General features: G+C 35.4%; 1 protein-coding gene across 37 annotated transcripts in view; it reads right to left on the bottom strand.

The window, feature by feature from the left end:
• LOC128556235 (androglobin-like) overlaps positions 1-23,422 on the bottom strand; it is a 156,811-nt gene that overhangs the window by 51,572 nt on the left and 81,817 nt on the right. For 32 of the 37 annotated variants that reach the window (XM_053540638.1, XM_053540640.1, XM_053540639.1 and 29 more), the window contains 8 exons: positions 21,653-21,844; positions 17,413-17,542; positions 16,551-16,680; positions 16,053-16,112; positions 14,958-15,041; positions 2,991-3,103; positions 1,495-1,672; positions 629-722 (listed from right to left, as the gene is read on the bottom strand). In XM_053540638.1, the coding sequence (XP_053396613.1) occupies positions 629-722; positions 1,495-1,672; positions 2,991-3,103; positions 14,958-15,041; positions 16,053-16,112; positions 16,551-16,680; positions 17,413-17,542; positions 21,653-21,844 (981 nt within the window). Of the gene's footprint in view, positions 1-628; positions 723-1,494; positions 1,673-2,990; positions 3,104-11,668; positions 11,732-13,687; positions 13,751-14,957; positions 15,042-16,052; positions 16,113-16,550; positions 16,681-17,412; positions 17,543-21,652; positions 21,845-23,422 lie in introns of all 37 variants that reach the window. The other 5 variants (XM_053540634.1, XM_053540654.1, XM_053540624.1 and 2 more) reach the window with 4 other exon arrangements.

Below are 23,422 nucleotides of genomic sequence, written 5' to 3'. Positions count from 1 at the left end.
CATTCCTGTAAACTTTGGTGACTAGGTCAAATACTTTTGGAGCTACGCGTGACACAACATTAAAATGACCAATTTTTAACTAAGTCAGGGGCCATCACTCCTACATGACGGAATGAATCCGGACGCAAAACCCCAGGTGCACAACTGCACATGCTGACCAACATTCCTGTAAACTTTGGTGACTCTAGGTAAAATACTTTTGGAGCTACGCGCGACGCAACATTAAAATGACCGATTTTTACTAAGTCAGGGGCCATAACTCCTACATGACTGAATGAATCCGGACGCGAAAACCCAGGTGCACAACTACACATGCTGACCAACATTCCTGTAAAGTTTTGTGACTCTAGGTCAAATACTTTCAGAGCTAGGCGCGACACAACACTAAAATGACCAATTTTTACAAAGTCAGGGGATGTAAGTCCTACATGACTGAATGAATACGGACACGAAACCCCAGGTGCAGAACTACACATGCTGACCAACATTCCTGTTAAGTTTTGTGACTCTACGTCAAATACTTTTGAGCTAGGCGCGACACAACATTCTTGGAAGGACGGACGGACGGAAGGACAAGGGCAAATCTATATGCCCCACCCCCAAAGTGGGGGCATAAAAATGTACTTACGTATCTGTAGGTATAGGCACAGGACTAACTTTATAGTTGACAAAAGGGGAGGTAATCTCTAGACACTGTATAGGTTTTGGAGGCTCCGGCTCAGCTGAAATAGAAAATTTCAAAATATGATATACCGAAACCTACTACGTATCTAATCGCTCAATGTTATTTCATTTCTTTTTTTGACAGTATGATGAAAAATTCTGTTTGATGTGTTGCACCAATTCTCAACAGGATCCCTACAATTCATACCAGAAATAACTTGGTCTCTTCAAGTAAATGAAAACTTCTCTACATGAATCAAAGGTAAAATCGCACAAAGCACGGTGTAACACAGAACATACATGTCAGTCGGAAAATGATTTCATGACCTCTGCATAATCTTCTGCTATCTCTATGGCAGCAAGCCAAATAGACATAAAATTTACATAAAAATCTTGTGAAAAAGTGAACTGATTACATTAATTGTGTTCTCTTGATTTTGTTTTAAGCTTTAAAATTATTTGAGCCGCGCCATGAGAAAATCAACATAGTGGGTTTGCGACCAGTATGGATCCAGACCAGCCTGCGCATCCGCGCAGTCTGGTCAGGATCCATGCTGTTCGCTAACAGGTTCTCTAATTCGTGGGCTGAGCGCGAAACTATTGTAACTGTATATAAATAAAGAAGAAGATACAATAGTTTCGCGCTCAGCCCTCGAATTGCAAAAGGCTTTGAAAGCAAACAGCATGGATCCTGACCAGAATGCGTGGATGCGCAGGCTGGTCTGGATCCATGCTGGTCGCAAACCCACTATGTTGATTTTCTCATGGCACGGCTCAATTTTGTTAAATGAAAATAATATTTTGCATTTAAAAAATAGTTTCTAAACTTACAAACAGGTTCGTCCGAGGGTGTTGTCTTCTTTTTACGGGGTCTTATCAATTTCCAAGCAGGAATCTTCTCTGGTGGGGGTGGGGGTTCCAGCGGGCAGGAGCGTGTTTGCGTGATGAGCACTGGATGGGGGTACATGTGTGAAAGACCATTCTGACGTAAACGTTCACTAGCATCAGCCTGTAAAATAATGTGTTGAAAAGATTATAGAAAGCAATGCAGTTATCAAAACTTGATAAGGTAACACAACAGAGACCAGTAATTTCTCTAGCACATAGGACTGACTGAGGAAATGCTTGGTCTGTTATGACAGGTGGGTTGTGTAAAAATTTACCAAAAAAGAAACATTTATTTTGGGATTCAAACTTATAAAACAGAAGTTCAGAGTTTCTCATATCCCAACTGTCTCTTAGATCTTATAAATTTTCTTCTAATATTTGCTACAGCTGTATTCATGCTAACAGTAAGTGGTGAATATAGCACTCCTCTATATTAAAACCACAACAATCCCTGTAGATACAAGACAATGTAAAAGTTTGAAAGTTCAACCAGTTTTGGCTTCATCCCTCTTTTGTTTTGCTGTAGTTGTATTAGGATCACTTAGGTGGAAGTGTCTATGGTAATTCATCTGAGATGCTTTAATATTTAACCTTTACCCTATCTATCAGCACAATGCACTTCATGGAAACACTTCCCTAATCTATCTGGACTCTTCTTTAAAATTTGTGAGCAACTACCTAGGAACAATGCATCTGCAAAACAGATATAGAATACCAGTAACCACAATATCTATGAACCTTTCTACCTGGGCCTCACCAAACCATTTAACCTTTACCCTGCTATATTTCTAAAATGGACTGGTCCACCATTAAATCTGGGCAGTACCATTTATTATTTAAAGGGGTGTTCACTGAAAATTTACTGACTGAATAGCGAACAGTGCAGACCGGGATCAGCCTGAACAGATGTCTGCACTGGTCGCAATGGCAAAATCACTTGCCGCCATCAGACTAAAAGTTAAGCAAGGTATATAGACCAAAGATGTAAGTGAAAGGATTCACTTCTTAAATTCTGAAAATCATTTTTTTTTCTTAAAAACCGATTCACAGTTTTGGTTCTGAGCAATAATGATCAATGAAAATATGTTTGTAGATGTTAACTGCATTTTTTTATTCTAAAATAAGTTTATGAGATGAATTAGTCAAGTCACAACCGCTTTTTTATTTTACTTGATGCTTAACCCTTAGCCTGCTGGCAGCAAGTGATTCAGCCTTTGCGACCAGTGCAGACCAAGATCAGCCTGCACATCCGTGCAGTCTGATCATGGTCTGCACTGTTCGCTATTCAGTCAGTAAATTTTTAGTAAACACCCCTTCAAATGATAAATGGTACTGCCCATATTGGAAGATGGACCAGTCCATTATAGAAGTATAGCAGGGTAAGGGTTAGTGTCCGTTAAAATCTTTTCATTCAGTATAAATTCTACAATACCACTTACATTTTCTCCTAGAACAGATACTTTCACAGGGTACTTGGGAGTAGTTCTATACGATGCAAAAATCACAACCTCGGGATTTTCTGGAATTGGTGTCTCATCCAGGGTCTTCTCTTCTACAAAATACAGAAAAATCTATTTATTTCAGAGGCTAGTAACATAATACATTTGTAACTACAGGCCGTCAAAAAACTGTAAACCTTGATTCAAGTCATCTGAAAGGGTAGTGTATAATACTCCTGAAATCACTAAAATAACGGAAAAAATTATAAATTCAGTAAACAGACATATAATCAAATGAGCATGCCAAAAGACTTATGTCAATATTGTCTAAAGTGTTTCCATTTCTTAGAAACTAAAAATGAAAAAGAAACTAGAGGTGTGTCCACAGGATACTGGTGCCCCCACTCCTGTCACTGTATATGCACACGTTTGACTTAGTCATGGGCCATAACTCTGGTCTGGCTTTGTGAAATCCCAATTAAAACAACAGGTGCACAACTTCACATGCTGAATAACAATCCTGTGAGGACTGATGACTTTAGCTAAAATGCTTTTTTGAGATATATACAACACTAATTAGGATGAATAGAACAAGATGTACAGACAAGGGCAAAACTATGTGCACCCCACCTCCCTCCCCCCAAATAAATTATTCAGTAAGTCTTAGGCAGTATTCATAAATAATACACTACTGCAGTTATAAGTAACACAGTAAAAAATCTTTCCTAATAAATTTGACATTGTGACTTCGTCTGGAGGCATGCCCATCTTATACAAATAAGCATCAACATCAAACTAAATGAATCTTCAAGTTAGTGGTACATGGTATCAATATACATTTCTCCAGAAAATACCACGTTAAATGTTAGTTACAATTCTACATTAAATAATTTAATTAGCTTGTAAAGGTTTCTTATTGTACAAATATCATTTAACATTTTTATACAAAGTAATGTAAAAACAGTTTTCAACATACATATCATTTCTTAACTATTCAACATAAAAATTACAAAAAGACTGCACATATATTTCAGTGACATATTTTTACAGTTCAGTGAGTGTGAATGATTTTGACAGAAGGTGCACATACAGGCTGGAATATCAACTGAATGTGAGATATTTATTTACAACAATTTTCAAACATAGTGAAACCAGCACGACATTTCGGTTGCCATGACAACACCATGGTTACCCTGACTATCATCACTGTCTATGATATCTTCCTCCATATCCTCAACTACCGGCAAAAACGGCTTTTTTGACAAAGCACCAGAACTCTTTTTCTTCCCAACTATTATTAGATAAGCAGAGTTTCATGTTTATATTCTCAAAACAAAACAACAACAACAACAGCTTTGAATGACAATTTGATCCTTATATAGGACTACTACAGACATCATAATTTATTTGCACTGCAATGCAACAGTTCATGAATTCACCTAACAAGTTTGTAAAAACATTCCATGACTACAAGTAAAAACTTGAGACTTACAACTGGAAGTTCAATTCAGATTTCCTGGCAACCCATCAATATATATATTATTACTGAAGGACTTTCTACCATACTGTATGGGACTACAATTGACCTTTTTATAACCATTTGAAAATTCTTGCATTTCATCAAATAACTTGTGAAAATTGCACCAAAGCATTTTAATTGGAAAGATTTCAACATACCATTTTCAAGCCTACTAGCTCCACCCATGCGACTTGTACCTCTTTTTGGAGCATCTAACGTGATGTTATAAAATAAATTAATAAAAGTTTAGACAAAAAGATTTTCATTTTGCATTAATTAAAACTGGCTTTGTGACAAAATCAGTAAGACAAATGACCAGCTTTGATGGCATTTAAAATCAGTCTGTATTAATTATCATCATCATCATCATCATCATCATCAAAGAAATACATTCAATAGTGATAGTTACATGTTCAATCTGAAATTATGAAATTGCTACACCATGAAAATATATTTTAATACTATTCCAGAAAACTGCAAAATAAAGTTAAGGTACAGCTGAATTGAAGTAATTATTATACTCATGGTGGTACTTTGTGATTACGTCTCGCCATGTCTACTTGAAACAGACTTTCTGGCAGCCATCATAATATTTGACGTGATTTCACAGTTTAGACTGATTTGTGAACGACAGAATGAGTTCAGACATAGAGTTTTTCTGCTATTCTAGATCATATTAATAATAAAATATCACAGCACAATACTGAATTCACAATCTTTTACTTAGCTCATCAAGTACATAAAAAAGCCGATGGTAACCATGGAAACGTTCAGGAATAAGACTAAAGCATGTTTGCAAATGGAAACAAATATAAATGACAACAGATTATGATTAGTTTGTTACCCTTGAAACAATCACTGCTCATAGAAAACAAATGTGTGTATGCTAACAGCTTTTGGCTGGCATTTAAACAATCAAGTGTATGACAACAGAGCATGATCATCACCAATGGCATGGAAACAAAGGTATTACAACAGTTTGGAGTTGCCAAGGAAACAAACAGGAACAAGACAAAAGTTTGAGGTTGTCGCTGCACCGAACTTTTGGCTACCAAACAGAGTGTATGACAACAGCTTGTGGTTGTCGTTGAAAGAATTAAGCTATTCACCAAAGCTTTTGATTCACTAGATGTAACATTATCATTCTCCTCACTGACAAGGTAACTGCATGTTACTGTTTGCCTGTACTACCCTGCCTTCAATTATAAACAGTTAATCTCCCTTCCAATATTTTCCTACTTTTACTTCTGATTTTGGGCAATAAAACTTTAATGTCTGATCACTTTCATTTACTTTTGCTCAGTGAGCACTTAATACATGTAAGAACTTCATTATTTTGAAGGTATTATAGAAGTCTGATTTTCCTATCAATTAGCATAGCATAACTATAAATTCAATAAACATACTTTGCCTAATAAATGATATGAATTTAATATTAACTCAATTACACTGTGCCAATGTGAACTTACAGTTCTATACCAGTATTCAGCTGATGCAAGTTTTCAGAATTATCCATTGTAATACCCAAAAGCCAAATCCCAAAGCTGTACCCAGTTCTAAAATTTACTTTTTGTTGAAATAATTTTGAAATATCCTGATAATAATTAAAAGGAAATGTAAAACTAAAACTCCTATTGAAATCAAATAAGTAGTTAACATTCTAAATACTTTCATGTTAATGGAAGGTAATTACTTTTTTCACCATAAACCTCCTAAAGACAACGCATCTACCTCTAACCTATTGACAATTCACTACACTTTGCACCATGAACTGCCTTCCACAAGTTCCAAGTAGTTTTAACACTTTACATCCATAATATAAAAAAAAAATTATTATAATGTATGTGTATTATCCTGATGAAGGCGTTTTCAACATAAAAAAAAACGCATACATAAGTATTGTTACTTTTGCAAAACCTATCCGCAACATACATCCGTAATATAAAATTACTTCCTTTTATAATTAAGGTCAGATATTTATTTACCCCTTCAGCAACACTAAAAGCACATTATGACAAGTGAATACCTGTACCATACCATTTTCCGTACGGCTCGGTCCAAACCTACTCAAAGTCCTATTTCCAGCTCCTTTAAGAAATGAAGAAATTCAGACAGAATCAAGCCATTTATTTTACAGAAAAGCTCTTTTTTTAATCACAAAACGGTGAAAAGTGAAGTGAAATTTCATAAAGCCCTTAACCTTAAAAATGATAACAAGAGGGTTGTGATGACCCTGGTTCGCTCACCTGAGTAATAATGAGCTACATGTTTCAAATGTCAAACTGACGCTATAATATAAAGAAAGTCAGAAGGTCACATTCATGGTCAATGAAATTCAGTTTTACGATTGGTGTGTTAAACTGTGTATGTCATCTAAATTTAAAGGCTGCATCTTAAAAAACAAGAAAGTAGGTCAGCAGGTCAAGGTCACAGTCGAGTGACATCATATTACATGGTCAATGAAATTCAGTTTTACGATGGGTGTGTAAAACTGTGTATGTCATCATAATTTCAAGGTTGTATCTTAAAAAACAAGAAAGTAGGTCAGCAGGTCAAGGTCACAGTCAAGTGACATCATATTACTTGGGGTCATCAGGTAATTATAATTAAACAGTCTTGGAAATAGGATCAGATAATTTTTTAAGTTTGTTTTCCTATATAACTCATATAATAACTAAGTGACCTTGGGCGGGGCCTCTTTTAACACAGGGGCATAATTTGAAAAATTTTGGTAGAGGACTACTAGGCAATGCATCATACTAAATATCAAAAGCCTAGGTTGTGTGGTTTTAGACAAGAAGATTTTTAAAGTTTTTTTCCTATATAAGTATAATACTTGGGACCCCCGGGGCAGGGCCTCATTTCACCGCAGGGGTACATTTTGAACAATTCTGGTTGAGGACCATAAGACAATGCTACAAACCAAATGTCAAAGGCACAAGACTTGTGGTTTCAGAAAAGAAGATTTTTAAACTTTTTCTGCAGTAAAAGTGGACCCCCCCGGGCGGGGTCATATTAGACCATAGGGGGATAATTTGAACAATCTTGGTAGAGGACCACTAGATGATGCTACATACATAATATCAAAGCCTTAGGCCATGTGGTTTTGTACAAGAAGATTTTCAAAGTTTTCCCGATATAAGTCTATATAAACCATGTGACCCCGGAGGCGGGGCCATATTTGACCCTAGGGGGATAATTTGAACAATCTTGGTAGAGGACCACCGGACAGCTGCCACTAGATGATGCTACACACCAGATATCAAAGCCCTAGGCCCTGTGGTTTTGGATAAGAAGATTTTTAAAGTTTTTCCTTTTGGTTGCCATGGCAACCAGAGTTCTGCATGGAATTCAATTCTTTGAACAATTTTGAAAGAGGGACACCCAAGGATCATTCCTGTGAAGTTTGGTGTAATTCTGCCCAGTGGTTTTCAAGAAGAAGATTTTTTTAGAAAATGTTGACGGACACACAACGGACGACACACAACGGACATTGAGCAGTCACAAAAGCTCACCATGAGCCTTGGCTCAGGTGAGCTAAAAAGTGATCTACATTTAATTTAAAAATTTTATACAAATACCCCTTCACTATTGTAATACTAAGCACAGAGTAATTCTAAAAATTCTGCAAGCAGTAGTTTACTGAAATAAAGGTTTACTGTAATAGACTGTAATTGTTACTGGCAATTTCCATTACGTACTTCCATTACGTAATATGCAAATTTCCTGACAGGTATGGAAAGCCAAGTTTGACTGAGCTGCAATAAGGTCTGAAAAGTTCCTAAATAGAATTTGGAGATTACGTAATCGGACGAAAATTGTCTAGTTGTAAAACAGGTCCGCTACCATTTTTCTATTCAGCAATCAATGTTTGAAATACCTTTAATAGAACAAGTAAGTTTCTAATTCAGTAAAAAGGAGCAGAAGACTTGATGCAACTTACACAAAATGATAACATTCATCTTCCTTTGAATATTGTCACTTTTTTATGACAGTACTTTTAAAATATACTGGCAAATCACACATTTTGGTCACATATGTTCACTTTAATGTTCAAATTAATTAGTTTTTGATATACTGTAGATAATGTTATATTGGCAACTGTTTGAATTTTTGCTAATTTTTACATCTACAGTGCAACTTGTGAATCAGAAACATTCATGTATATTAACCATTATCTTTGTGAAGCAAAATTCTCAAGAATATTTCAGTACGGCTACTGACAACTATGTAACCCAAATATATAATGGCAAAATTAATTAACCAATGATAACTATGATCCTTAGCATACCTGTAGCAAAAGTTCATTAATTAACAAAATGGATTTTTCATTCAATATTTCTTTATAACACACTGGTCAGACAAAACAAATGGTACCCAGTTCCTGTTACAATAACATGCCTGGTTCAGCTAGATCAACAGCAAGTTCAACAACAACAAAATATTCTGTATCATTATAGAAGTATCTTTCACATTATTAAACTGATAAACACTTTCTATTCATGTCTATGTTACTGTTAAAATACACTACTGTTTTAACTGAAGCAAAGTATCATACAGTTTGCCCAGTAAGCAGTGTGTAAACAGAGAAGAGCTTAACTGTAAGTCTGTAAATTACAGATGTCACATTACAGATGTCACAACCTAAAACTACTGAAGTTATTACAAATTTGTGTCATGAAAACCTTTCTATCAGATCGTTTGTTTATAATGATAATGGTGTTTTTTTAAAATGTTTTTAGTATTTTCTACTTGGGGAAGTAATGAATTTATGATTGGAAGTCCGAGAAATCAGCAGTTGTTGTTTGAAAATTGGACCAGATTCGGTTTATTACGTGCTGACCGTATCGCCAGTGTAATACTTTAATAAGTGTCTGTTGATTTTATCACGAGTGATCAAGTCACCAAACACTTCAATAACATAATGCGGTGACACTAGCTTAGTGAGATTATCTCCTGTTGCCATTCTGCATATTTCATACTATTACAGCAGCTTCAAGCTGTGATCGTATCTTGTTATACATATATATGAACTGTTCTAAACATTTCCATTGTGAAACAAAACACCACTATGAAGCCAAAGGTGAATTAATGACCAGAAAGCAAGTTATGTAGAGATAAGATAACAATTTACTAAAGCTCTGATACAAACTGAAAGTAAGCAGTCAGAAAACACACAGAGAAACTGACACAACCACAACTAATATATCACCTAAAGACAAGTGAAACAAATTTCTGTACCAAAGAAAATAAGTCGCACCATGAGAAAACAAACATAGTGCAATTTCAACCAGCATGGATCCAGACCAGCCTGCACATCCGCACAGTCTGGTTAGGATCCATACTGTTCGCTAATCGTTTCTCTAATTGCAATAGGCTTTGAAAACAAACAGAATGGATCCTGACCAGACTGCGCAGATGACCAGGCTGGTCTGGATATATGCTGGTCGCAAATGCACTACGTTGGTTTTCTCATGGTGTGGCTCATTTAATTCTCATACATAGCATGATTATTACTATAAATAGCCACCAAGATGAAAAGGACCATAACGCATCTGGCTGAATTTTATGAAAAAGAAAAATTTATTGGTAATTTAAAAACTACTGCAATAAAAGAATAATGTAATCCTGACCTACCAGATCATTATTTTTGTGACTCTGTAATGTCATGAAGTAGGTATATGCATACATGAAACGTTTCATTCTTTATTCAAATAAGCATCGGAGGTGTCAAAGTTCATGATTTTCACTCAATTAAGCTTTCAAAATTTATTTGTACGTCTAAGTTTGTAGTAATTAACACCAAGATGCTAAGAATTTTGTATAGAAATTAAGTACAGATATGTGCACACAAACTACTGAAATCATAACCCGTTTATTATTTTTGAATGCCTGTTCTAAATAAAGCATCAGTCTGCAAGTTGATCCTTTTCAAAGTGACAAGACACATAATATTGTAGTCTTTGTTATTTGTTAAAAGTTATCACTTGCTGTTCAACAAAAAACATAAAAAAATAATCAAAATAAAATCATAAACTAATAATCACTATTTCAACATTCTAAAATATACTAAAACTAGAGCTGTCACAGAAGTGACGAATTATACCTCCACAATATGGCCTTGTCACAGAGCTAAGCCAATGTCAAAGCCGAACTTGCTTTACCTTTGACCTACTGCCCTCAAAATCATTAGGGGTCCTCTGCTGGTCATAATCATCCTCCCTATGAAGTTTCATGATTCTCGGTCCAAGCTACTCAAGTTATTGTCTGGAAAAAGTTTAAATGTTCTGGGTCACCCTGACCTTTGACCTTTGAACTTAAAATCAACAGGGTCATCTGCTGGTCATGAGCAACCTCCCTATTAAGTTTTATGATCCTTAGTCTAAGGCCCAAGCATTCTGAAGTTATTGTCCAAAAACTGTTTAAATGTTCCGGGTCAATGTAACCTTGACCTGTACCTTACTGACCTCAAAATCATTAGGGGTCATCTACTGATCATGACCAAACTTCCTATCAATTTTCATGATCCTAGGCCCAAGCGTTCTCAAGTTATCATCCGGAAACGGTTTGTTTCGTGTCATTGTGACCTTGACCTTTGACCTAGTGACCTCAAAGTCGAACTTGACCTGTATTTTATCATGTTACACCTGTGTACAAAGATTTTATTATCCTAGGCTCAAGCATTCTCAAGTTATAAACTGGAAACCATGTAACTGTTCAGGGTCACTGTGACCTTGACTTTTGACCTACTGACCTCAAAGTTGAATTTGACCTGTATTTTTCTGATGTTACACCTGCGTACCAAAGATTATTTAAATAGGTCAAGCCTTTCATGAGTTATTGTCCAGAAACCATGAAAACCAACAGACCAACAGACAGACAGACCAACAAGTTCACCCCTATATAGCCCCCCCCCCCCCACCCAAACATTGTTTTGTGGGGATATAAATATGCTAGATAATAAAAAAATGTAAATTTTCATCAGAATGAACATATAATTTGTCAATATCAGATTCTGATTAAATTCAGTTCAATAAAATGGAAAACAAAAATTCTATAGTAGTAAAATAAAAAACTATATAAAATTTCTGCAGGGTAAAATGAAGGCAAAGGAATCTGTTTGTAATAAAATCCATATCCCACTCTACACAAACGATACCTCCGTACAAATCACTCCTACTTTGTATAGACATACGACTTGAACCCCGGGTTCTAGATTCTTCTGAAAACATAACCATGCTAGTCAGTAAACTATCTTAAAACAACAATTGCTGGTTCCTGTTCCATGTTCTGGCCTACCACACGGACCGGTTACCACACCACCATGCTGACCCTGCTGCTTAAACTATAAGTATGCCAGTCACTTGATGAGTCATTCAAATCCTGTTGAGAAAATTTGTATCAGTTTTTACATAAACAATCAAATGTCTGAAAGAACTGAAAATTAGCATGTAAGCATAATCTGATATAGACATCAAGCACAATGCAAACATTTACCCCTCTATTTATAACTCACAAAAGTTACTGACTTTATGACACATCAGTTTTAAAATAATTCCTTTGGACAGTTTTGGGATCAATTAACACATTAGAGTATAAAACCCTTCTAACAACATAATTACTCACAGCACTGAAGTGACACACATCTCAAAATGTGCATGTTATAACAGACCTAACTCCGAGGTTATAAATTTGAATTTCGTGACCAGTCTCCAAACAGAATGTAACATTATCATTCTCAATAACAACTGATCAGATGTTGAATTTTTATAGACTGGTTTCTCAACAACCAATCAGATGCTGGATTTTTATAGACTGGTTTCTCAACAACCAATCAAGTTTTGGATTTTTATAGACTAGTTTCTCAATAACCTATCAGACGCTGGATTTTTATAGACTGGTGTCTCAACAACCAATCAGATGATGGATTTTATAGACTGGTTTCTCAACAACCAATCAGATTTTGGATTTTTATAGACTGGTTTCTCAACAACCAATCAGATTTTGGATTTTTTATAGACTGGTTTCCAAACTCAGCTTTATAACCTCTGACTAATTTTATCTTGTAACCAAAAATAATATGAGAAGAAAAAATTCCATACATGAATAAAATAATAGTAACAAACAAAATTACAGGAGCAGTATATAGGTGCATACAAAATACATTTTGATACATGTCACGCCTATTTGCAATGCATTCATAAATACAGCTAGGAAATTCACTCTATTCATATGTAGGGGTGTATGCTTATTCATGTAACATAAATAAAAGTATGTCTGCATGCATTTCTTGGTAAAATGTTGTATAATAAATAGATGAATGTAAAATCAGCAATAAGAAATGAGCTGCGCCATGAGAAAACCAACATAGTGCATTTGCAACCAGCATGGATCCAGACCAGCCTGCGCATTCATGCAATCTGGTCAGGATCCATGCTGTTTGCTTTTCAAGCCTATTGCAATTAGAGAAACTGTTACTGAACAGCATGGATCCTGACCAGACTGGCGGATACGCAGGCTGGTCTGGATCCATGCTGGTCGCAAAGCCACTATGTTGAGTTTCTCATGATGCGGCTCAAATTATCTCTGTCGATATGTCTTTTTTTTTCTAACAATTTTCTAACAATTTTCTAACCATAACTTTTGTAGTATTTCACATGTTGGCTTTTTCATACAAAAATAAGCAAGATATTGTGTGTTTGCCTTCACAGTAACAGACAAATTTACTACAAGACACTTACCATTACAACAGAACACCAATATACATAATCATCTATTTCACTTTCTATTTTATAAACTTTTTTTCCTAATTAACTTCACCTAATCCATTCCCCAAAGAAAAAAGAAATCATGTATGCCCTCTTTAAAGCTATGCTTCTCTAAACTCCTTAATGTTATGCCTAACCTATAAAAATAAAAAATTATCTGCTACATCGTACGCTTACAACCTTAAGCAAATGATTTTTTTTTTTTAAATTGTTTGTTGTTTTAGTTGGAAGAAACGGATTTAAGTGAACTTTAGAAGAATTTCATTCTTTATTCTAGTTTACTAAATAACCCAAAGAATTGTGAAGAATCTAAGGAAAGATAATAGCATAAAAGTGAAGAGAATATATGAATATATATCATATGATAAATAACTGTTCAGCGCAAACCTCTCTACATGTATTTTACATACCAAAAGTATCGGTTGACGCAAATGTACGATTGCTTAACCGACTACTGGCACCGCGCTTGTCTCCTGCAAAATTAGTTCAGCAACAAATAACTAACTTCTTAAACTTTATCCTGCTATATTTCTAAAATAGACTGGTCCATCATTCAATTTGGGCAATACTATTTATGATTCGAAGGGGTGTTCACTGAAAATTTACTGACTAAAAAGCGACAGTGCAGACCACGGATATGCAGGCTGATCTTGGTCTGCACTGGTCACAAAGGCAGAATCACTTGCCACCAGCAGGCTGAAGGTTAAGGATGAATTCATTACTGGAGTATTTGTTCTTTAATCATTTCACATGTCTTTATAACAAACAGCTCCAAAGACCATTTCCTTCCAAACAGCACGAGTAAGGTTAAAGTGAAACACTGGACAATAGTTTTGTACGATAAAATGTTATTTCTGGACAAGTACCCATTCTAAAAAGTATACTGGACAAGCCGGAATCATTTTTCAGATGGGTACAAGCTCAAAAATGCCTAGTATTACCAAGCAAATTCTACTTATTCTACAGTTAAAAACGAATTCATATAAATGGACACACAATTTCATCTATAAAATGTTTACAGAAACATCATAACAAACATGTACACATGTTGAATTTCATGCAGATACTTTCATTGGGAAATGATTTTTATTAAGATAACATGGGAATTCAATCCAGGTCACTGCATCATCCAATATGCAATATATTGTAGCAAATACATAAATATATTTGATGGTCTTGAGGTACATATGTGAATCGCTGATTGGAGGAGAAAAATAGGTTTATAGAGTATATTATGATAACTTGAACATCTGCGGCTATGCACAAACTCTGCTATTATTTATAGGTCTAGTAGTAAAACAATTCTATATTATAATTTAGTATAGCATTCGTACAATAGCAATTATTACTTGGTATATCAAGGTTCGGCTATTTATGTGGCTAAACATACAGTTATATGTACACATCATTACATTGACCCATTTATTATTCAAAGTATTCTTTATTTACAAATAATAAATTTTTACACAGAATTCCTTTCATTTTGTTTTCATTTCAGCAGAAAAGCCTTGCATTATGTATCAATTAAGGATAAATACTTGGTGACAATCTAACATCGAAAATCTAAGACTGGTTTAAAAACATTTTGCTAAAAAGCAGGATTTGCATTTCTCCGCCATAAAGCGCATGACATGCACAAGAAGCACAACGCATTACTATACTGTGTTTTCATTTCCTTACCAAAATCGACATCAAGTCGACTGCTCATGGTTTTACGACTAGAGCCGAGACGGCTCTGTCCTCGCTTAGAGCCAAATTCTATGTCTGCAACAACATTAGGTAAATGAAGCATAACTTAAAGAGGAAGTTGAAGGGTATTTATGTTGATATTTACGTAGATCTTTTAAAACGTTTTCACGGACAGGGAAAAATAACTTTAGATGCAAGAAACTTTAAAGAAGAAGCAACACTGCTGTATCAGGGTTTGTCAAAGAATAAAATTTTAGCCGCGCCATGAGAAAACCAACGTAGTGCATTTGCGACCAGCATGGATCCAGACCAGCCTGCGCATCCGCACAGTCTGGTCAGGATCCATGCTGTTCGCTTTCAAAGCCTATTGGTATTAGAGAAACTGTTAGTGAACAGCATGGATTCTGGCCAGAATGCGCGGATGCGCAGGCTGGTCTGGATCCATGCTGGTCGCAAATGTACTATGTTGGTTTTCTCATGGCGCAGCTCAAATGTTTTTCAAAAATTATAAATAATTGAAATAAGGTACAAAGGAATTACAACAGAGCTTGGGGGTGACAAGTTTCAACTTTTCAACTTAAAATTCTGTTGAAATTAAGTGTAAAACAATCTACATGTAAAGCAATTGAAGGCATTTAATAAACTTGTGATATTGTAATGGTGCATTTTTGGTATCAAAAAATGACTTCTAGTGTTGTGAAAACACCAGATCTCACCCATGTCAAGAAACACCAATGATGGTGATTTCTCCAATTTACTGTCGCTTTCTACAGTTAGGCAAAAAACACTGAACAATCCTTTTCTACTGATAGGCAAAATTTACTGGATTCAGCAGTTAAATTATATTAAGATATACTGAAACGGCAATGAAAAGTCCTAAAATTAAAAGACTGCTTCTCCTTAGAAAACTGAACTTTACTCTCAATATAATGCTATGAACTAGATTTCAACTTTCACTATCCTTTTATCCCAAGAAAAGAGCTATCAAGAGCATACCTGTTTAGTAATTAAACAAAATCCATTTAGTAGCACTGCAAACAAATTTCTGCCTTTTCTATTGTAAAGAATCAAGAGAAGACAACTTACTTTCTCCTTTTTTGTCCTTGTCCTTATCTCCCTTCTTATCTTTACCATCTTTTCCCTTTTCTGTAAGAGAAGTGTAACCAAATGAAAGCTAAATATAACCGGTAAATAAGGACCGAAAAATGTACAAAACAAGAGATGTTACAAGTAATCTACACAGTGACACGCATACTAATCATGCTTAACATTTGTGTAAAGTTCCCTTGAAAAATTTGAAAGATACAGTTGAGGCACGATGTGTTTTGACTGGACAAGCTTACAATAATTACAGACTGATTATGAAAATATTAAAATATTTCTTCCTTCTTGGGAATAAAATGAAGTTACCGAACTTTAATCTTTCGTTTCTCAATTAAACACAAGATGATTCTTTTTGACTTAGCATAAAAAATGAAAATAATTCACCACTATTACTTGAAACAAATTGTAGATTCCTTATTTACACTTTGAATAGTTTGAAATATATAGAAAAAGTCTATGCCCTACTAAAAAGCATTTTACCTTTTTCCTTTGCATCTTTGGCCCCCTTTTCCTTTCCACCATCTTTTCCAGCTGGCTTTCCATCTGGTTTATCTACCTTTCCATCCTTACTTGCAGAATCTTTATCGGATTTCTCTTCCTTTGTTCCATCCTGTACAGTAAGAAGATAAAAGAAAGACTTGTAAAGTTTGGTTAACTTTAATGCTATTTTCAACAGTATTTCTGTCATGATTGTCAACCTTACCACTGTTCCTGCATTCTGTAATTGACAACTTTCCCACATGAATCAGAGGTGGAGGACAATTGACTTTATACACAATGCCCTCTCACAAATTGTCCCATAGACCATATGATTCACCCAACATGCCTGCTTCATAGTCTTGCACTCTACCTATAGAGCTAATAAGTGGACAATATGTAACAAAGTTTTTTGTTTTTATTTTTTGGTTTAATGCATTTTTTTCAGAAGTATTTCAGTAACGTAACAATTGGCAGTTAATCTAAGCAGTGTTCCTGGATTCTGTACCAGTACAAACCTGTTCCGTTCAAGTAAATGCCAACTTCCCCACATGAATCAGACTGGTTGAGAACGTATGATTTTAGACACAATGTCTTCTATCAAATTGTAACGGAGAACATATGCCTCGACTGAGGACCGAACACACTACCCCTTGATCCATAGATCTGCAATCTACCTATCGAGTTAAGCCGGAAGGCATTTTTTTACATGAAACTACTAATATACCGATATATTTTTTTCAACTGGAGGGGATTTAGTTTAAGAAATTCACAACAATTTTCTTAGAATAATTGTTCTGTGTACTGCAATACATTTCAAGTATAATCATGACATTGCAGGAAGTATGTTAATTATTTGACTTACCACTGATGCCGTTTCATCTTTTTTGGCTTTCTCTTCTTCCATCAACGCTTTCTGCCATTCCTGCAGGGGTAGTCTAAACTCTGGCAATACTCCTTTCAACAACTCCCATACCTCACTGATATGACCATACCTACAGTAAAACTATTGTGTTACATCCTTCCCCAACCAAATACAAAATATAAACTAAGTTTTTTCCTAAACTTTGCATTATAAGAAACTTGTAGCTGTAGGAAGAGATTTAAAAATAGCAGTCATGTGTGTATGCAGTTCTCATTACCACCAGGTAAGAAGAAAGAAAATAGGGGCATGCAGACAATATAAAATGCCCAGCTAACCAAAGAATTGCATCAACTCTTCAAACAGAAGGTAAAGAAAAAAAATTGAAACTTTTTATATTAATAATAACAGCTTCATAAGCACAATGCGAAATAAAATTTAAAGATCCATCACCATGCAAAAAACAAAGCATCTAACATATATACAGTCTAACAACATTCAATTGAACTCCTGTGGCTCATGGGAATTTGTTTGAGCAATTAGTAGAATGACTGAATAGGGAAAAGTGCAGATCATGGTCAGATTGCACGGATGTGTAGGCTGATCATGATCTACACTGGTCGCAAAGGCAGAACCAATTTCTTTCCAGCATGATAAGGGTAAAAGGATGCAGTTTAAGCATAATTCATACATTTCTGAAATTGAAGGTAAACAATTTGTGCATACGCAATAATATTTTCATAGACGTTCTCAATAGTATACTATTTATTAATAATCGTTCATCTGTGTTTTTAGTAATAAATTAAAGATTGATTTATTTATTTGGGTTTTACTGTGCACCAACACAGTATAGGTTATATGGCACTGAACAGGACTACAAATTTTGGTTTCACATCTCATTTACATCAAAATAACAAGAGGACCATGATGGTCCTGAAACGCTCACCTGTCCCAACATGACCCAGTTTTGAACTGAGTATGACGTCGTTTTTTTTCTATTATTTGACATAGTGACCTAGTTTTTGAGCTCATGTGACCCAGTTTTGAATCTGACCTAGATATCATCAAGATAAACATTCAGACCAACTTTCATACAGATCCCATGAAAAATATGGCCTCTAGAGAGGTCACAAGGTTTTTTCATTATTTGACCTACTGACCTAGTTATTGATGGCACGTGACCCAGTTTCAAACTTGACCTAGATATCATCAAGATGAACATTCTGACCAATTTTCATGAAGATCCACTCAAAAGTATGGCCTCTAGAGAGGTCACAAGCTTTTTCTATTTTTATACCTAATGACCTAGTTTTTGACCGCAGCTGACCCAGTTTCGAAATTGATCTAGATATCATCAAGATGAACATTCAGACCAACTTTCATACAGATCCCATGAAAATATGGCCTCTAGAGAGGTCACAATGTTTTTTCATTATTTGACCTACTGACCTAGTTATTGATGGCACATGACCCAGTTTCGAACCTGACCTAGACATCATCAAGATGAACATTCTGACCAATTTTCATGAAGATCCATTCAAAAGTATGGCCTCTAGAGAGGTCACAAGGTTTTTCTATTATTTGACCTACTGACCTAGTTTTTGAAAGCACGTGACCCAGTTTCAAACTTGACCTAGATATCACCAAGATGAACATTCTGACCAATTTTCACGAAGATCATGTGAAAAATATGGCCTCTAGAGAGGTCACAAGGTTTTTCTATTTTTAGATCTACTGACCTAGTTTTTGACCGCACGTGACCCAGTTTCAAACTTGGCCTAGATATCATCAAGATGAACATTCTGACCAACTTTCATAAAGATCCCATGAAAAATATGGCTTCTAGAGAGGTCACAAGGTTTTTTTATTATTTGACCTACTGACCTAGTTATTGATGGCACGTGACCCAGTTTCAAACTTGACCTAGATATCATCAAGGTGAACATTCTGACCAATTTTCATGAAGATCCATTCAAAAGTATGACCTCTACAGAGGTCACAAGGTTTTTCTATTTTTAGACCTAATGACCTAGTTTTTGCCCGCAGCTGACCCAGTTTCGAACTTGACCTAGATATCATCAAGATGAATATTCAGACCAACTTTCATACAGATCCCATGAAAAATATGGCCTCTAGAGAGGTCACAAGGTTTTTCTATTATTTGACCTACTGACTTAGTTTTTGAAGGCACGTGACCCAGTTTCGAACTTGACCTAGATATCATCAAGATGAACATTCTGACTAATTTTCATGAAGATCATGTAAAAAATATGGCCTCTAGAGAGGTCACAAGGTTTTTCTATTTTTAGACCTACTGACCTAGTTTTTGACCGCACGTGACCCAGTTTCGAACTTGACCTAGATATCATCAAGATGAACATTCTGACCAACTTTCATAAAGATCCCATGAAAAATGTGACCTCTAGAGAGGTCACAAGCAAAAGTTTACGCACGGACGGACGCACAGACGCACGGACGGACGACGGACGACGGACACTGCACGATCACAAAAGCTCACACTGTCACTTTGTGACATGTGAGCTAAAAACATGAGGTATGGAATAAAAATTTGCATACCTGCTGGAATCACAGAGTTACAGCAAAACCAAGTGTTAAGACCCTATTAGTCGCCTCTTACGATCATGCAAGGGTAAGGCAGTGGTTCCAATTCTTTTCATACATAGATCATCCCAGAACCACATGGGGAATAAATTAAAGAAGTTGAGAAGAAAAACACCAGTATGGTAAGAGAATATACCCAAATTAAAGATACTTTAATCTTCTCTTAATCACCGCTAATTCCACAAAATGTAAAAGGTTTGCACAATTGAAATGTGCAAACTGACTGTCAATAATGGAGATTCAACGTATGAGCGAAAAAGAATTCCAGCCACCAGTGTTCGAGCTATCCAAGGTCAAACAATATGTATCATACAGTGGTTTTGCCAAGACTGGTTCTGGAGTTCAAGCAACTTTACAGAGGTATTAGCATGATCATTGTTTAAGTTGGACTGTACATACATCAAAGAAAATTTACACCATACAAATGTTTAGTAAATGAACTTCAAGCTTTAATTCAAGACAAATCTCGATAGTGAATCATAAAAGCAAGAAAATATTCTACACTGCAGTTTACCCAACACCAAATATCATGGGAAACTGAAAGAACTAGCAGCTAAAGCATCTGCTTTTTAGTGCTTATTTATGCGACTTCAAAAAAATGAAGCAACAAACTGAAGAAAAGTAAAGCAACACTTCTGAAAACATAATTTTAAAACTTAGCAGTGAAAAAGCGGCAATGCATAAACAAGATATTAGCAAAAGCATGCTCCTTTCAAATACAGTAAAACAAAGACTGTTTAGTCACAAAGGGGTGTGCCAAATGCTAGATTTATCTAGGATTTCAAGCAATTCAAGTCTAGAAGATAGCAGGAGTACAGCTGGGGACCTTGCAAACTGCTTGAGTGAGCCTGTGTGCTTGAGCCATAGAAGCTCGAGTGAGCAGTGTTTTTCTGTATATGAATATCTCAGACAAAGCATGACTGTTACCATCTAATTAGCCCATTACTGTCAATCACAAGCAAGTTTCTGGGTACAGAATTGTTGCAAAGTGTCAGATTATTTCAAGCTTTAATTTTTTTAAGCAAACTTTTCTCTAAAAACAAAGAATAAAATCAAATCAAGTACAGACCAAAGTTGTTTGTCATGCGGTCAGAATGCTTTTAAGTTAAAAGAATAGTGTTACTACAGTAGCTGCAAAGCACTGAACAAAAACAACACTGCAAAAAACAAAAAAAAAGCACTAGTAAACTAAAAATACAGCCCATAACCAAAGCAACAGAAACCATTCTCTTTAATGTCTGTCATACATGCAATTAAAGTTGAAGTGCTGTTAACAACTGACAAATCCTACCTCTATAGTTAAACCTGTACTTAAAACCATCTAAGATCAGAGACCACCTGACTTCAAAATCCAAAGAACATTGGTTTCAGTTCTGATTTAAATATCTACACAGTATTTTAACCACTTAAGGGCACATTCTCACTAGACCAAGTGGTCCTTTTTTACCATATAGAATTGGCTAATTTTATTTCAACTTTTTTCAGTGATATTCAGTCTTATAGACAACCAAAGTAGAAAAACATTTTTTTATGTTCAGTTGTTAACAACACTCGGTATTTGTTGAATCTCTCTATTCAAACATAAAACATAAACAAAAACAGTCACAGCAGTTCTCCTTGCCTGACGTCGTCATTAACTCCAATCTTTTTATGTGGTTTCATGGCCGAGTTCTCACGACTTGGCTGATTGCTCATTGAGATGAACTTATCAAGAACTTGGCCTGCAGAGACCAACGGGGAGGCCCGCCCAGAGTTGGGCTTCTTCAGCTGTGATTTTGATTGGTTAGTACCCTGATCTTCAAGGAGAAAACCCCTGCACAAATGTCAATACAGTAATGTGATATTCAAAAAAGATGTTAGTGAGAGGAATATTATAATAAATACAGATACTTTGATCTAGGATAAATACTGGATTAATCAAAAAGAAGTTTTGTTTATTTTTACTCTATAAACAGGTTTTTCTTTTTAACAACTGACCACGCAAAATTCAATTTTTGTTGAAATTTTTCAAGCAAAGTACAAATTTTCTTAAGAAACGAAAGCAAAATATTCTGTGCTCTTTGTAACTTCTTTTTGATGCCAACAAGTTAGCAGTAATTTGAAGAAATGAGTATGGTTAGATATCAGGTGTTTTGATAACAAAATTTGGTGTGAATTAGTCGCATAGACTTAGCAAATCAATAGTGACTCTCAAGCCATAAAAAAACAGGGTTTTTGATAAATATATCAAAAATTAAAGAATAGTATCAAAATAATCAAAAGCATTCTTTACAATAAAGGTTAAACAAGAGCACCGCCTTGCGGGTGCTGACGCTCATCTGATTTTTTTTGTATAATAGAAATATTGTCCTACCCATGATTTTCTAAGTCTAAAAAGGGCCATCACTCTTGCAAAAAGCAGGACAGAGTTATGTTTCTTGATGTACAGTGTCCACTTATGATGGTGAAAAACTGTTGCAAGTTTTAAAGCAATAGCTTTGATAGTTTATGAGAAAAGTTGACTTAAACATAATATTCAACCAAGAAAATGATTTTTCTAAGTCCAAAAAGGGCAATAATTATTGCAAAAAGCAGGATGGAGTTATGTTGCTTGCTGTACAGGGTCAGCTTATGATGGTGAACAAGAGTTGCAAGTTTTAAAGCAATAGCTTCGATAGTTTAAGAGAAAAAGTTGACCTAAACATAAAACTTAACCAAGAAATCTGATATTTTCTAAGTCCAAAAGGGGCCATAAATCTTGCAAAAAGCAGGATGGAGTTATGTTTCTTGCTGTACAGGGTCAGCTTATGATGGTGAACAAGTGTTGCAAGTTTTAAAGCAATAGCTTTGATAGTTTAGGATAAAAGCTGACCTAAACATAAAACTTAACCAAGAAAACTGATTTTCTAAGTCCAAAAGGGGCAATAATTCTTGCAAAAAGCAAGATGGAGTTATGTTTCTTGATGTACAGGGTCAGCTTATGATGGTGAACAAGTATTCCAAGTTTCAAAGCAATAGCTTTGATAGTTTAGGAGAAAAGTTGACCTAAACATAAAACTTAACCAAGAAATCTGATATTTTCTAAGTACAAAAGGGGCCATAAATCTTGCAAAAAGCAAGATGGAGTTATGTTTCTTGCTATACAGGGTCAGCTTATGATAGTGAACAAGTATTCCAAGTTTCAAAGCAATAGCTTTGATAGTTTAGGAGAAAAGCTGACCTAAACATAAAACTTAACCAGGCAACGCCGACGCCGACGCCGACAACCGCTCAAGTGATGACAATAACTCATCATTTTTTTTCAAAAAATCAGATGAGCTAAAAAATAGACAACATCTACATGCCATGCATACATAAGAGTATAAATTCAATTCTACTGAGATCTGGATTGATGTCTCTGGAATTTCAGTAC

This window comes from Mercenaria mercenaria, chromosome 4, assembly GCF_021730395.1.
Source record: "Mercenaria mercenaria strain notata chromosome 4, MADL_Memer_1, whole genome shotgun sequence".
Classification (NCBI taxonomy): domain Eukaryota; kingdom Metazoa; phylum Mollusca; class Bivalvia; order Venerida; family Veneridae; genus Mercenaria; species Mercenaria mercenaria.
The sequence above is the reverse complement of the archived record's forward strand: the minus strand, read 5'-3'. Positions and strand labels throughout refer to the sequence as shown.